We start from the raw sequence: 15,046 nt of genomic DNA, 5'->3' as shown, positions 1-15,046 counted from the left end.
CTTTCAAAGCCTCCTATGCACAAGTCTAGAGTAACAGGTTGGCTGATAAGTCCTCGGTCTGACACATAGATAGCGTCACTAGTATTAAATGCATATTATTTTTATATAGTACCAACCTTCAAATGATTCGTGTCAAAATTTGACATCTGTAAGTCAATTAGTTTGTGAGATAGAGCGTCTTGTGTGAAGCAACTTTTGTTATTGTGAAAAAAATGAAAAAAAGGCATTTCGTGTTTTGATAAAGTACTGTTTTCTGAAGGGAAAAAATACGGTGGAAGCAAAAATTTGGCTTGATAATAAATTTCCGGAATCTGCCTCAGGGAAATCAACAATAATTGATTGGTATGCAAAATTCAAGCACGGTGAAATGAACACGGAGGACGTTGAACGCAGTGGACGCCCGAAAGAGGTGGTTACCGACGAAAACATCAAAAAAATCCACAAAATGATTTTGAATGACCGTAAAATGAAGTTGATCGAGATAGCAGAGACCTTAAAGATATCAAAGGAACGTGTTGGTCATATCATTCATCAATATTTGGATATGCGGAAGCTCTGTGCAAAATGGGTGCCGCGCGAGCTCACATTTGACCAAAAACAACAATGTGTTGATGATTCTGAGCGGTGTTTGCAGCTGTTAACTCGTAATACACCCGAGTTTTTCCCTCGATATGTGACAATGGATGAAACATGGCTTTATCACTACACTCCTGAGTCCAATCGACAGTCGGCTGAGTGGACAGCGACCGGTGAAGCGTCTCCGAAGCGTGGAAAGACTCAAAAGTCCGCTGGCCAAGTAATGGCCACTGTTTTTTGGGATGCGCATGGAATAATTTTTATCGATTATCTTGAGAAGGGAAAAACCATCAAAGTGACTATTTTATGGCAATACGGCCCCATATGAGGAAGAAAAAAGTGTTGTTCCTCCAAGACAAATCACCGTGCCACAACTTATTGAGAACGATGGGAAAAATTCATAAATTGGGCTTCGAATTGCTTCCTCACCCACCGTATTCTCCAGATCTGGCCCCCAGCGACTTTTTCTTGTTCTCAGACCTCAAAAGGATGCTCGCAGGGAAAAAATTTGGCTGCAATGAAGAGGTGATCGCCGAAATTGAGGCCTATTTTTAGGCAAAACCGAAGGAGTACTACAAAAAGGGTATCAACTAATTGGAAGGTCGTTATAATCGTTGTATCGCTCATGAAGGGAACTATGTTGAATAATAAAAAACGAATTTTGACAAAAAAAGGGTTTTTCTTTGTTAGACCGGGGACTTATCAGCCAATCTGTTACTTACTCGTACAGTACTTACACAAAAGGGACAATCTGGAGAATGCCCCCAGAAGGATGATATGAAGATGATAGTTACCAACCATCGAAAAATATTACCATCAGTGCAATGACAATCTCTTGGCACCTTCAGTCATGCTCCGAATTTTTGAATAAACCTAAAAAACTCAGAGCCACCCAATAACAAACCATAATAGCAAGCTTACTAAAAATATGAAGTCGTTATAATCTTTAAAGTAAACCTAAAGTATTTGATGAGCTTTAAATCTGACACCATTCATTGTTTTGATTTTTTTTTTATATACAACAAAGAAAACGGCAATATAGTCTACACCCAAAAAACCACGAAGCAGTAAGGCATACCAGTGTACTTGGTCAGTATGTAACCAAAATATCCTACCATTATAGAGGCTTGATGTTGACCCATTTGTTGGGTCAGGGATTCCAAACCACAATCCCATACAACATGGCCTCAACACAAATCACCAGTAAGGCTATGATGATATATTCAGCTTTTGGGTAAGAGGCCCTATAAATATAGTGGTTATGTAAGTAAAGGTTGTTGTATACTACGTCGTATTATTATACCCATCATAAAAGAATGGTGATGGATGCATAATAAGTTTGTTATTTCTTGGATCCTGGGGAAATTCTAAGACTATCTCACTAATAGAAAAATTTGCGCTCCACAATCTTGAACGGACGGTGACAAAATTAAACGGAAACATTCACAAAAAATCAAAACGGAATGTTCACGATTTCGTCCACGGGCGTTCACGATTTCATAATGGCGTTCATTTTTCTTTGGCTATGAAAAATCGTAAAATAATCGTTAGACGATGTTAGGGCAACTGCGCCGCTGGTGCAATGTGCTAAGGCGACGCGTATGGTGCAGACAACACAGGTTCGAGCCACGGTAGCGGTTTTTTTTTGTATTTATAAATTCGTAACCATTATGTTTTCAGATCATGAATGCTGGTTGTTGTTTTGATAACGCATGGTATCATTTTTACGTTGTCAGGTTGACCCCGTCTGTTCCTAGTTTCACAACACATGTGTGTTGATTCAATTTCATGAACGAAACGTTTTGAAATGACTACGCCGTTCATGATTTTTTCTGTGTGTGTAAGGATGCTTTTTGTTACTAGTTTTACCCTCCCAGAACATAATCGCCGACCGATATACTTTTTCAATATAAGCGTAAGACCTCTAATTTGATCATTTGATTAAGGGCCCTTTCCTATGTAGGCCTACTTCCCGAAAACAAACTGTTACAATGTCTACCACTACAAAAACAAGAGAGATAAGCAACAAGCGTGCATTTTATGTCACATAATTACGATTATGACAAACATGTTCTCTTCACATATACCTATCTACAACTCTCATATAAAACCAGTTGTGATATTTCTTGCCTTAGTTATAACTTTGTTGTTTCACCTCCTTTGTGTTTTTTTATACCACTGCCACCCATCCAAGTCATACAATGAAAACTTTTACTTACCTAAGTCCTGGCACTTGGGTGGCCATTGTACCATCACTTAGAACCCAGGACACAATTGGTGGTGGATTTCCATGGGCTGTACAGGTGGCTTGACTGCCAGTGTCATTGCCAAAGAGTAAACGTGATGGTGGCTCCTGCAAAAAGGTGGGTACTCGTAAGCCGCTTGTGGCTTTTACCACTGGCACTGAATGCGGCAGTAATACCAGAAATAGTGTAGTGGTCGTAACTAAAGTAATTTCCAACAACGATAATGAGGTGAGACAGACAAAACCTGCAAAAGACCAAAAACAAAAAACAACACTAAGTGAACACAATGAGTACAACAATGAATGCCAGCTTGCTGAAATGAAAACCAGCAAAGGTGGTCATGTACAACAAGTGTTGGCAATAAAAACCAAAAAAACTTATAATTAACATAATTTGGCTGGGTAAGGGACAAAAAGTGTTGTTTTCTAAATAACAAAACCTCAACAATATGGAGGTTACATTAAAACATAACCCCCATACATTCACAATGACTCTAATGCCGATACCCATAAGCACATACCCGACACACACACACTCACTCGTAGCCAAAACTTTCACTTTTATAGGTTTAGCGATATCCGTGTGCCATATGCCATTTATTCTGCTGTGCTGGGCCCAAAGTTAGGTAGCATTACTACTCCCTATATCCTTCTGTTTCATATTCATAATCATGCAGTTGGCAAAGGATGTTATTATCCTTAATCAGTAGTGTAAATATAAGATATGAAACTAAATTAGCTAAAGTTTATTGAACAGATAAATTTCATCATACTTTTGTTCATGTGAATGTATGGAAGGAGAATACATGTGAAGGAAACAGAAGTAGTATTAGTATTAGTATTAGTATTAGTATTAGTATTAGTATTAGTATTAGTATTAGTATTAGTATTAGTATTAGTATTAGTATTAGTATTAGTATTAGTATTAGTATTAGTATTAGTATTAGTATTAGTATTAGTATTAGTATTAGTATTAGTATTAGTATTAGTATTAGTATTAGTATTAGTATTAGTATTAGTATTAGTATTAGTATTAGTATTAGTATTAGTATTAGTATTAGTATTAGTATTAGTATTAGTATTAGTATTAGTATTAGTATTAGTATTAGTATTAGTATTAGTATTAGTATTAGTATTAGTATTAGTATTAGTATTAGTATTAGTATTAGTATTAGTATTAGTATTAGTATTAGTATTAGTATTAGTATTAGTATTAGTATTAGTATTAGTATTAGTATTAGTATTAGTATTAGTATTAGTATTAGTATTAGTATTAGTATTAGTATTAGTATTAGTATTAGTATTAGTATTAGTATTAGTATTAGTATTAGTATTAGTATTAGTATTAGTATTAGTATTAGTATTAGTATTAGTATTAGTATTAGTATTAGTATTAGTATTAGTATTAGTATTAGTATTAGTATTAGTATTAGTATTAGTATTAGTATTAGTATTAGTATTAGTATTAGTATTAGTATTAGTATTAGTATTAGTATTAGTATTAGTATTAGTATTAGTATTAGTATTAGTATTAGTATTAGTATTAGTATTAGTATTAGTATTAGTATTAGTATTAGTATTAGTATTAGTATTAGTATTAGTATTAGTATTAGTATTAGTATTAGTATTAGTATTAGTATTAGTATTAGTATTAGTATTAGTATTAGTATTAGTATTAGTATTAGTATTAGTATTAGTATTAGTATTAGTATTAGTATTAGTATTAGTATTAGTATTAGTATTAGTATTAGTATTAGTATTAGTATTAGTATTAGTATTAGTATTAGTATTAGTATTAGTATTAGTATTAGTATTAGTATTAGTATTAGTATTAGTATTAGTATTAGTATTAGTATTAGTATTAGTATTAGTATTAGTATTAGTATTAGTATTAGTATTAGTATTAGTATTAGTATTAGTATTAGTATTAGTATTAGTATTAGTATTAGTATTAGTATTAGTATTAGTATTAGTATTAGTATTAGTATTAGTATTAGTATTAGTATTAGTATTAGTATTAGTATTAGTATTAGTATTAGTATTAGTATTAGTATTAGTATTAGTATTAGTATTAGTATTAGTATTAGTATTAGTATTAGTATTAGTATTAGTATTTGTATTAGTATTAGTATTAGTATCAGTATCAGTATTTTTCCATTTTATACCCACCACCATAGAATGGTGACGGGGGTATAATAAGTTTGTCATTCCGTTTGTAACACATCGAAATATCGATTTCCGACTATATAAAGTATATATATTCTTGATCAGGGAGAAATTCTAAGACGATATAACGATGTCTGTCTGTCCGTCTGTCTGTCTGTCTGTCTGTCTGTTGCAATCACGCTACAGTCTTCAATAATGAAGCAATTTTGCACAAACTCGTCTTTTGTCTGCAGGCAGCTCAAGTTCGAAGATGGGCTATATCGGTCCAGGTTTTGATATAGTCCCCATATAAACCGACCTCCCGATTTGGGTCTTGGGCTTATAGAAATCGTAGTTTTTATCCAATTTGCAATTTGAGGTGTGCCAAAAATGGTGAGTATGGGTCCATGTTTTGGTATAGCCCCCATATAGCCACCATATAGACCGATCTCCCGATTTTATTTCTTGGGCTTATAGAAACCGCAGTTTTTATTCAATTTACCTGAAATTGGAAATCTAGAGGTATTGTAGGACCACAAATACGTGTGCCAAAAATTGTGAGTATCGGTCCATATTTTGGTATAGCCCCCATATAGACCGATCTCCCGATTTTACTTCTTGGGCTTATAGAACCACAGTTTTTATTCAATTTACCTGAAATTAGAAATCTAGAGGTATTTTAGGACCATAAAGAGGTGTGCTGAAAATGGTGAGTATCGGTCCGTATTTTGGTATAGCCCCCATATAGGCCGATCTCCCGATTTTACTTCTTGGGCTTATAGAAACCGCAGTTTTTATTCAATTTACCTGAAATTGGAAATCTAGAGGTATTGTAGGACCACAAATACATGTGCCAAAAATTGTGAGTATCGGTCCATGTTTTGGTATAGCCCCCATATAGACCGATCTCCCGATTTTACTTCTGGGCTTATAGAAACCGCAGTTTTTATTCAATTTACCTGAAATTGGAAATCTAGAGGTATTTTGGGACCATAAAGAGGTGTGCCGAAAATGGTGAGTATCGGTTCGTATTTTGGTATAGCCCCTATATAGACCGATCTCCCGATTTTACTTCTTGAGCTTATAGAAACCGCAGTTAGAGGTATTTTGGGACCATAAAGAGGTGTGCCGAAAATGGTGAGTATCGGTTCGTATTTTGGTATAGCCCCCATATAGACCGATCTCCCGATTTTACTTCTTGGGCTTATAGAAACCGCAGTTTTTATTCAATTTACCTGAAATTGGAAATCTAGAGGTATTTTAGGAAAATGGTGAGTATCGGTCCATATTTTGGTATAGCCCCCATATAGACCGATTTCCCGATTTTACTCCTTGGGTTTCTAGAAACCGTAGTTTTTATCTGATTCGCCTGAAATTGTAAATATTCTGGTATTTTAGGCTCACAAAAACGTGTATCGGATTAAGTTTTTATCGGTCCATTTGGTAATGCCTCCATATAGACCGACTTCACTTCTTGAGGGTGTAGAAGGCGCACTGATCATGAAAATTGTTTGGAACTCAATGTAAAATTTCCAGATTTTACTTCTACAGATTTAAGATTTCATATCAAGACGATATTTTATAATTTTCTTGATCACTTACAAGAGATGTTAATGATTCATCTAAAACTCAAACAAAAATGGTTCTTATAAATCCAGAATCTGATATAGTCCTCATAGGTGAAATCTTTAAATTTATTTTCGGGAAGTGTCCTCAAGTCCTCCTGAAATTTCAAAGGAAACCCTAATATTTGGTTCATGGTGGTGTGTATTTAAGATTCGGCCCGGCCGAACTTACTGCTGTATATACTTGTTAACTCTAGGATAGCAAATAGCACGACCAGGGTTGGCCTGTCACAAACATTGACTTTTGCGACATACATTTGCGACGGTATAATACGTATGTCGCAAAAGTCGTAAACCTACTGTAGAAAACCTAATTTTGAATAGAAGAAATCCTGAACATTTTTTAATTTAGTTTGACAGCATTCGCTGTGAGCTTCTGCAGAAATTTGTGAAAGTTTTCCCACGGTCAAGCCTATTTTCTTAGGTGGTATCGAAATTCCCGTTGGTGAGTGTGCGATATACCTTGGGGTTATATTGGACAGGAGACTGTCCAATATAACCCCCGAAATTCCCGTTGGTGAGTGTGCAAAATACCTTGGGGTTATATGTTATTGGGTTTAACAGCATTCGCTGTGAGTTTTTGCAGAAATTTGTGAAAGTTTTCCCACGGTCAAGCCTATTTTCTTAGGTGATGTCGAAATTCCAGTTGGTGAGTGTGCAAAATACCTTGGGGTTATATTGGACAGGAGACTGAACTTAAAGCTAAGAAAGGACGAGAAAATCCACGGTTACCCTGTACTCGTGCAAAAGGCAATAGGGAAAATGTGGGGACTAAACCCTTCTCTTCGCACATACCATCGTCTTGGATATCATCGAATTTGCTGCCTAGCTGACGCGACTAAAGTATTTTGAGTTTGCGACTTTTGTTACCTTTTCTACATTTACGACACGTATGTGACGTTTACGACGTTTACAACTTTGCGACAGTCGCAAACCTAAAAAAGTTTGATACAGACCATCTCTGAGCACGACAAGTCTGTTCTAGTCTGTTCAGCAAAAAAAGCGTCGCCAATAAATTAATGAAAATGTTCTTTTTGGATCCGGAAGTGATGAATTTAACATGGGCTTACCATAGGACGGATGTCCAACATTTTAACAGCTGTTGCACTAAATTTTCATAATTTCTCAATGTTTGGATGTGAATTAAAAAAATTGCGATATTTTGCCGCAATAAACTTTTTTATGATTTCTAATCCATTCTAATGCTTGTCCGAAACGTTTAACTTAAAAAATGTTCAACAATTCGCAATTTTTCTAGAATTTATGTATCATTTTTTAAATAAAATTTGAATAATTGGTACCATTTTATTAATTCTTACTACGTTTTTATCCTATTTGAAACAAAAATGTTACAACAATTAAAAAAAGTTAAAAAAGCAAGGTATACAAAATTGTGTTAAAAGAACTTCCTGTGTAGTTAAAATAACGAACAGCTTTGGAAGAACATTTTTGGAAGTGCTGGCTTACCAACCTAGCAAATTTGTTTGCTGGGTTAGGTATACATACAATGTAAAAACTATTGACCCAATATGGATGATTATGCATCCTAAATTTTAGGACACGCAATTTACGCAATACTAAGAACAAATTTCTTTAAAATAATGACATTTTAATTAAAAGAAAGTTTATAATCTTAGCTTAAAAAAAAAATTTTTAATATTGAACACGAATCGTGCAAAATTGCTTCCCTTCGTTAAATAAGCATACACTTGAACTAAGAAAAAATTCCTTAAGGCATAGAACCACATTTTTATATTAAAGAAATCGTCTTTAAATTCACTAATATATTGAATCTTTAGATTTAAGATAAAAACGCTTCAAATATAGGCTAAGACTTATTTTGATTTTGCACCTTGGCTTATAGTTGCACCATGTCTTGGTTTGTTTTCTCTGAAGTATATGGTATAATTTAGACTTTTAAATAGGCATTTATTTCTAAGTGAACAGTTTTTTAATTTTTCGTAAATAAAATGTGAAAATTCAATAAAGGCGATCTGTGCCATACTTTCAATTTTATTGATCCAAGATTTAGAGCTAGATAGGTCTCTAAAAATTTCTTTATTTCTAAAAAGCCGCATTTTTGTTGCGGAATCAATACCAAAATCCTTAAGGGAAATTCAAAATCTTTGGATGCAAGTAACTTTTTTTATTAGTGTGGCGCCTTTATTAGGATGGTTCGCGCAGATATTCTCTTCCTTTACTTATGAGTACCAGTTTCTGTCCTTTCCACACCGAAAAAAATATTGTAGTGAGGCCAAAGATTTCATGTCTTTAAAATACGAATTCAAATTTTGCTTAGCATAGAAGATGCATTTCTCTAATATAAAGATTTTTTCCTCGTCCAAAAGTCGATAAACTTTTCAATGAAGTCTTATTGTCCTTATAATAATGTGATTTGACTTAAAAATGGGTATCATAACATGAAAAAAAATTTTGGGCTAAGGTCAACTCGACTTTAATAATTCAGAAAAATTCTTTAAAACTAATGATATTGTCTTTAAATTTGTTATCTGTTTGCATCTTCACTACAAAGCAAAAAATATAGCATAATTTCTACTGTAAGTCGAGTCTGAATTTAGAAGATAAAGTTGTCGTTAACTCGTTTTCAAAGGACTTTGATAGTATATGAAGAAAAAAGCTGAAAAAATTAAAAATTAAAATTTGCTTCCTAGAAGCAAGAACACAAAACCTAAATTTAAAAGAGAATTTTGTCTTAAAAGTATCTTTAATTGTATTATCCGCTTCTTTGGCTCGAAATCAATACCAAATTTTTTAAAGTAAAGACAAAATCTTTGGAACCGGACATGCTTTTTTTTCAGTACAGGTTTCAACTCTAATACTGTGTGTTGGAAAAAAGTGTTGACCATAGTCCATAGTTTCACCTTCCATATGTTATCTTAAACCGGGTTCTTTGAACTTAACTTTTTCATTAATTTGCCACTCAAATCCCAGGGTCTGGTCGTTTCGGAGTTCCTCCCATTGATTTTTCTTGATGTTATTTATGGCATTTCTTAGCGTATTTTGGCGTCCTTATATTCATCGTGTTCTTTTTCAGCCAAATCTATGCATCGTGCTCTAGTGTATATTCGTCCTCGTATTAAGCAGTTTCGCCACAGTTCTGCAGTCACATCGTTCCACCAGTGTACCGCCACTTTCTTGGAGTTTATATTCCCTACTTTCGCTATAGCCTTGCTACATCCTACGATTATTGTGGTTTTTCTATGTTTCACAATTTGGTGCTCATCGCACCTTGAATTTCAGCACAGAGTCGACGATCAATCTCGGTTATCGGAATCGAGTCGTCCATTTTCTTAACGTTCCACTTGCGTGTACTAGTGGTTGTGCTTCTTTAGAATATTTCCATGTCCGTTCGTATGGAAAAGCTTCTTTCTATATTGATGATCTCTCGCTGTGTATATTTCTAGTACATTCCACTTTAGAATTCTGTTTGGGTATCTTTCCGATAACATCGTTACATCTGGTATGGTCCCTTCGCAATAGGGTTTTATAAAAAGAGGGGTGTAGCCTGTTTTCGCTACGGATAGTCCCGTCCTCGCAATCGTCTTCATTATTCTCCTCCCCCTTGTTTCAGTGTAGTCCATGGCCCAGGCACAGGCTCACTCATTTTGGCATCCTATCATAAAGTGCCCTTCCATTCCATTTTATTGCATTCTTCATTTTCATTCTAATCCATACAAAACCTTCTCTATTACCGCTTTTTTCAGTCTCTCCCCTATTCAGTTCGGTATCCTTATGGAGGCAGTGCGATATTTTTGTACCACAATCCGCATGATTTCTTTCCAACCCCGTAACTGTGAGTATTTCTATGAGCATCTTCTTCCGAAACTTGTTACTCACGCACACTCACGAAAAGATTATTGTCGTGGCTCACCTTCAGGTATGATATTTTCCGAAGGGATATATGTAGATCGAGGTTTGATATAGCCCCCATATAAACCGATCTACTTAACTTCAATACGCCATTGATTTGTTCTTTACTTTAATTTCATTTTTACTTTTATGAGATGGAAAAATTTAGTTAATTGTAATTATAATCCAAAACTTAAGCAATACATTATGGAAATTAAAAAAATATATATAATATATTGGGATGGTTCAATTTTCACACAAGTTAGTTTATCTTTCCCATACAACAGTTTACTTTTTTTCTGCGTACGTATCTTGAGTCCCTCGTATGTTTAATTAAAACACAATTACCATCATAACGCCAACCATTAGAGCCATATACACAGAAAAAAATTTCCGTAGTTAAACTAACGCTAAATTTAACTTATTTTTATTGGAAAAAAATTATTTGTTAGTAGTTAAATTTTATTATTTTTTCGAAATTTTCTACAGCTTAATGAAATCTTACTTTTTTTTAAGTATGTCTCAAAAATTTTAAGAACTTTACGTGGGTATAAAATTCAATGTCCGTACACATAAGTTCAATATGAACAAAAGCAAACGAAAATTTTCGTACGATTCCCAAAAATAGTGAGAATGAACTACTGTATGGTTGATGATTTGGCGCCAAAGATTTTCTTCTTTACTTAAAGGGTGATACGGTCAATATTTGGTCAAGGGAAAACGCGTGTAAATCGGTGAAATCGTTTATTTAAAAAAATCAAATTAAATTTCTTTTTCAAGTTCAATTAGTATAAAATTCAGGAAAAATATTCAGTTAGGCTTTCGCTTTTCCAAATCCGAATTGCCGGGCCTCACGCTTGACACCTGCCATCAGATTTTGTACAGCCACCTTGTACACCTTCTTCGCCGCAGAAAGCCAGTTTGCCTTGAACTGCTGCTCGTCCTTAGCATTTTTTTGGTCTTCTTTAGGTTCCGCTTGACAATAGCCCAGTATTTCTCAATTGGGCGGAGCTCTGGCGTGTTGGGAGGGTTCTTGTCCTTGGGAACCACCTGCACGTTGTTGGCGGCGTACCACTCCATGGCCTTTTTACCGTAATGGCAAGATGCCAAATCCGGCCAAAACAGTACAACCGTGTTTCTTCAGGAAAGGCAGCAGACGTTTATTCAAACACTCTTTCACGTAAATTTCTTGGTTGACAGGCCCGGAAACTATGAAAATGCTGCTTTTCAAGCCACAGGTACAGATGGCTTGCCAAACCAGATATTTCTTTGCGAACTTTGACAGTTTTATGTGCTTGAAAATATCTGCTACCTTTCCCCTTCCTTTTGCCGTATAAAACTCCTGTCCCGGAAGCTGCTTGTAGTCGGCTTTGACGTAGGTTTCGTTGTCCATTACCACGCAGTCAAACTTCGTCAGCATCGTCGTTTACAGCCTCCGGGATCGCGCTTTGGCCGTCGTATTTTGTTTATCATCGCGATTTGGAGTCACTACCTTCTTGTAAGTCGATAGTCCGGCTCGTTTTTTGGCTCGATGAACGGTTGTAGACGATACACCCAGCTTATTTGCGGCATCTCGGAGAGAGAGATTAGGGTTTCGCTTGAAACTACCGGCAACTCTCTTTGTCGTCTCAGCGGCTTCCGGTTTTCGATTTCCCCCCGATCCAGACTTCCTGGCTGTCGACAAACGTTCCCCAAACACTTTAATTACATTTGTATCGGTTGATTTGGCAACTTTTAGCGATTTTGCCAGCTTTACGTGCGAGTAGCTCGGATTTTCGCGATGCGCGAGCAAAATTTTGATACGCTGCTCTTCTTGCTTGGACGGCATTTTGACAACTGAAGAGTGAATTCCAAAATCAAAATGGGAGCAACATTCTACACACACTCCTTCAAAATGAGGGGTGTTCAGGTTTTTGAAATGCAAAATTGAAAGAAAAACGTCAAGTTTATATTGACCAAATTTTGACCGTATCACCCTTTATAGTTCATTTTTTCTTCTATGAGAGGATGTAATTTCGTGAACTGCAGTTAAAAAGTACAACAGGGCATTAAATTTTCTTGGTTTAATAACGCTTTTTGGAAATCTCAAAATGTGGAGTAAAATTTAGTTCAATTTTCGTGCGAGGTAGTTCATTCTTCCTATAAAACAGTTCGCTTTTTTTCGGTGAAATTATTGAGACATATTATTAAATTTCACTATTTTAAATTCACATTAATATTAATATTGGTCTTATGCCTATCTTACAATGTTCTACATCAATATTTCAATGTAGAACATTTTCTCAATTTAATCACTTTTACAAATGTTAACCCATTTTTTTTTTGATACATCACTAGTACTCTTCCTCTGTATTCAGGTGTATGTCAATGTCTATGGACGTTTTGTAAAATTCTTGGAATTTGCCATCGGCCCAGCTTAAACATTGTCAACACACGCTATGTGTTAGCCCGCAGCATAATATTTTCCAAATTTAGAACAAGTTGCCAGCAGTTGACAACAATTAGACGATGTTTGCTTTTAAAGGCTTTCACTAAGTCGATGGTGGTAGAGGCGGTGGTGTATGTATTTGCGTCAGGGTATTTGTTCCAAAAATGTAGGTTGTTAGATTTTTAATGGGAAAACCCTTAATACAGGATTATCCTAGATAGAGTTTTATGGCTATTGGCGGGGAATGGGAGAATATGGGTGATATTGCTTTTGACATTACTTACCTTTTGCCTTGGTAACAAAACCGGGTGAACTCATTGCTAAGCATGTGCTTTATTTAAATTTTGTACGTTTTATGGAACTCTTCGATTTGCTTTTAGATTTGAGAGATTTTTAAATTCCTCCTCTCTCTCCCTCTGCCTAGGATGATTGTGGGTGCTCAAAATGTTTTATCTGGAAAAATGTGAAATAAGGAAAATATTAAAAAAATTATATTTCATTCTCAAGCTTTAAACAACTCTGCTAAAGTGCACTATAATATAGATAAAATAATATAAATATTTTTTCTGTGAACATTTGTCATTAAAAAATAACGACATACTTAAAAAATATAACGAAATCAATTACCTCTGGAAAAAATACTTTAGTACACATTACATATTACCAGATCTGGGAAAATATGATTGGAATCCTAACAGTTTAACCCGATATCAACGAGATTTTAACCTGAATATTTTATATGGAAAGTATGTATAACTTCCTGTCCAAAATGACCCAGATTTAGATATAATTCGTACGTTTAAGCATTTACATTTTACAACCCAGTGATGGTTCTCCCATATGGTTATCATACCCAACATAATATAATTACATCATATCTGTAGAATCGATTTGCAAAATATGATTGCAAACTCCACTATTGGGAGCCACCACACCAAAAAGTTTTTCAGTGGTGGATTATCCCACCTCAGTAATGCTGGTGACATTTCTGAGTGTTTCAAAACTTCTCTAAGTGGTTTCACTGCAATGTGGAACGCCGCTCGGACTCGGCTATAAAAAGGAGGTCCCTTCTCATTGAGCTTAACATGGAATCGGGCAGCACTCAGTGATAAGAGAGAAGTTCACCACTGTGGTATCACAATGGACTGAATATTCTAAGTGAGCCTGATATATCGGGCTGCCACCTAACATAGACTAAACTCCACAATTCACTCGGTTTAGCGCAATCTATGTAAAATCACTACCGCTACTATTACTAAATAAAACAAGTATATACAGCACTAAGTTCGGCCGGGCCGAATCTTAAATACCCACCACCATGAACCAAATATTAGGGTTTCCTTTGAAATTTCAGGAGGGCTTGAGAACTTGAGGACACTTCCCGAAGATAAATTTAAAGATTTCACCTATGAGGACTATATCAGATTCTGGATTTATAAGAACCATTTTTGTTTGAGGTTTAGAGGAATCATTAACATCTCTTGTAAGTGTGCAAGAAAATTATAAAATAACGTCTTGATTAAATCTGTAGAAGTAACATCTGGAAATTTTACATTGAGTTTCAAGCAATTTTCATGATCAGTGCGCCTTCTACACCTCAAGAAGTGAAGTCGGTCTATATGGAGGCATTACCAAATGGACCGATAAAAACTTAATCCGATACACGTTTTTGTGAGCCTAAAATACCAGAATATTTACAATTTCAGGCAAATCAGATAAAAACTACGGTTTCTAGAAACCCAAGGAGTTAAATCGGGAGATCGTTCTTATAGGAGCTATACTAAAATATGGACCGATACTCACCGTTTTCGGCACACCTCTTTATGACCCGAAAATACCTCTAGATTTCCAATTTCAGGCAAATAGGATAAAAACTTCGTATTCTAGAAGCCCAAGAAGTAAAATCGGGAAATCGGTCTATATGGGTGCTATACCAAAATATGGACCGATACTCACCATTTTCGGCACACCTCTTTATGGTCATAAAATACCTCTAGATTTCAAAGTTCAGGCAAATTGGATAGAAAATACGATTTCTATAAGCCCAAGACCCCAAATCGGGAGGTCTGTTTATATGGGGACCATACCAAAACATGGACCGATACTCACAATTTTTGGCACACGTATTTGTGGTCCTACAATACCTCTAGATTTCCA

At 35.2% G+C, this 15,046-nt stretch overlaps 1 protein-coding gene across 1 annotated transcript in view; it reads right to left on the bottom strand.

Moving 5' to 3' along the window:
- The window catches only part of Dscam3 (Down syndrome cell adhesion molecule 3), a 317,456-nt gene extending 304,119 nt beyond the window's left edge, over positions 1 to 13,337 (bottom strand). The window contains exons 1-2 of the mRNA XM_075299301.1: positions 13,174 to 13,337; positions 2,796 to 3,066 (exon numbers count right to left, since the gene is read on the bottom strand). Coding sequence (XP_075155416.1) covers positions 2,796 to 3,066; positions 13,174 to 13,207 — 305 coding nt within the window. The 5' untranslated portion in view covers positions 13,208 to 13,337. The remainder of the gene's footprint in view (positions 1 to 2,795; positions 3,067 to 13,173) is intronic.
- Positions 13,338 to 15,046: the final 1,709 nt, after the last annotated feature.

The sequence above is a fragment of the Haematobia irritans genome, chromosome 1 (genome assembly GCF_050003625.1).
Source record: "Haematobia irritans isolate KBUSLIRL chromosome 1, ASM5000362v1, whole genome shotgun sequence".
Lineage (NCBI taxonomy): Eukaryota > Metazoa > Arthropoda > Insecta > Diptera > Muscidae > Haematobia > Haematobia irritans.
Note: the sequence above shows the minus strand (reverse complement) of the source record. Positions and strands in the feature narration are given on the sequence as shown.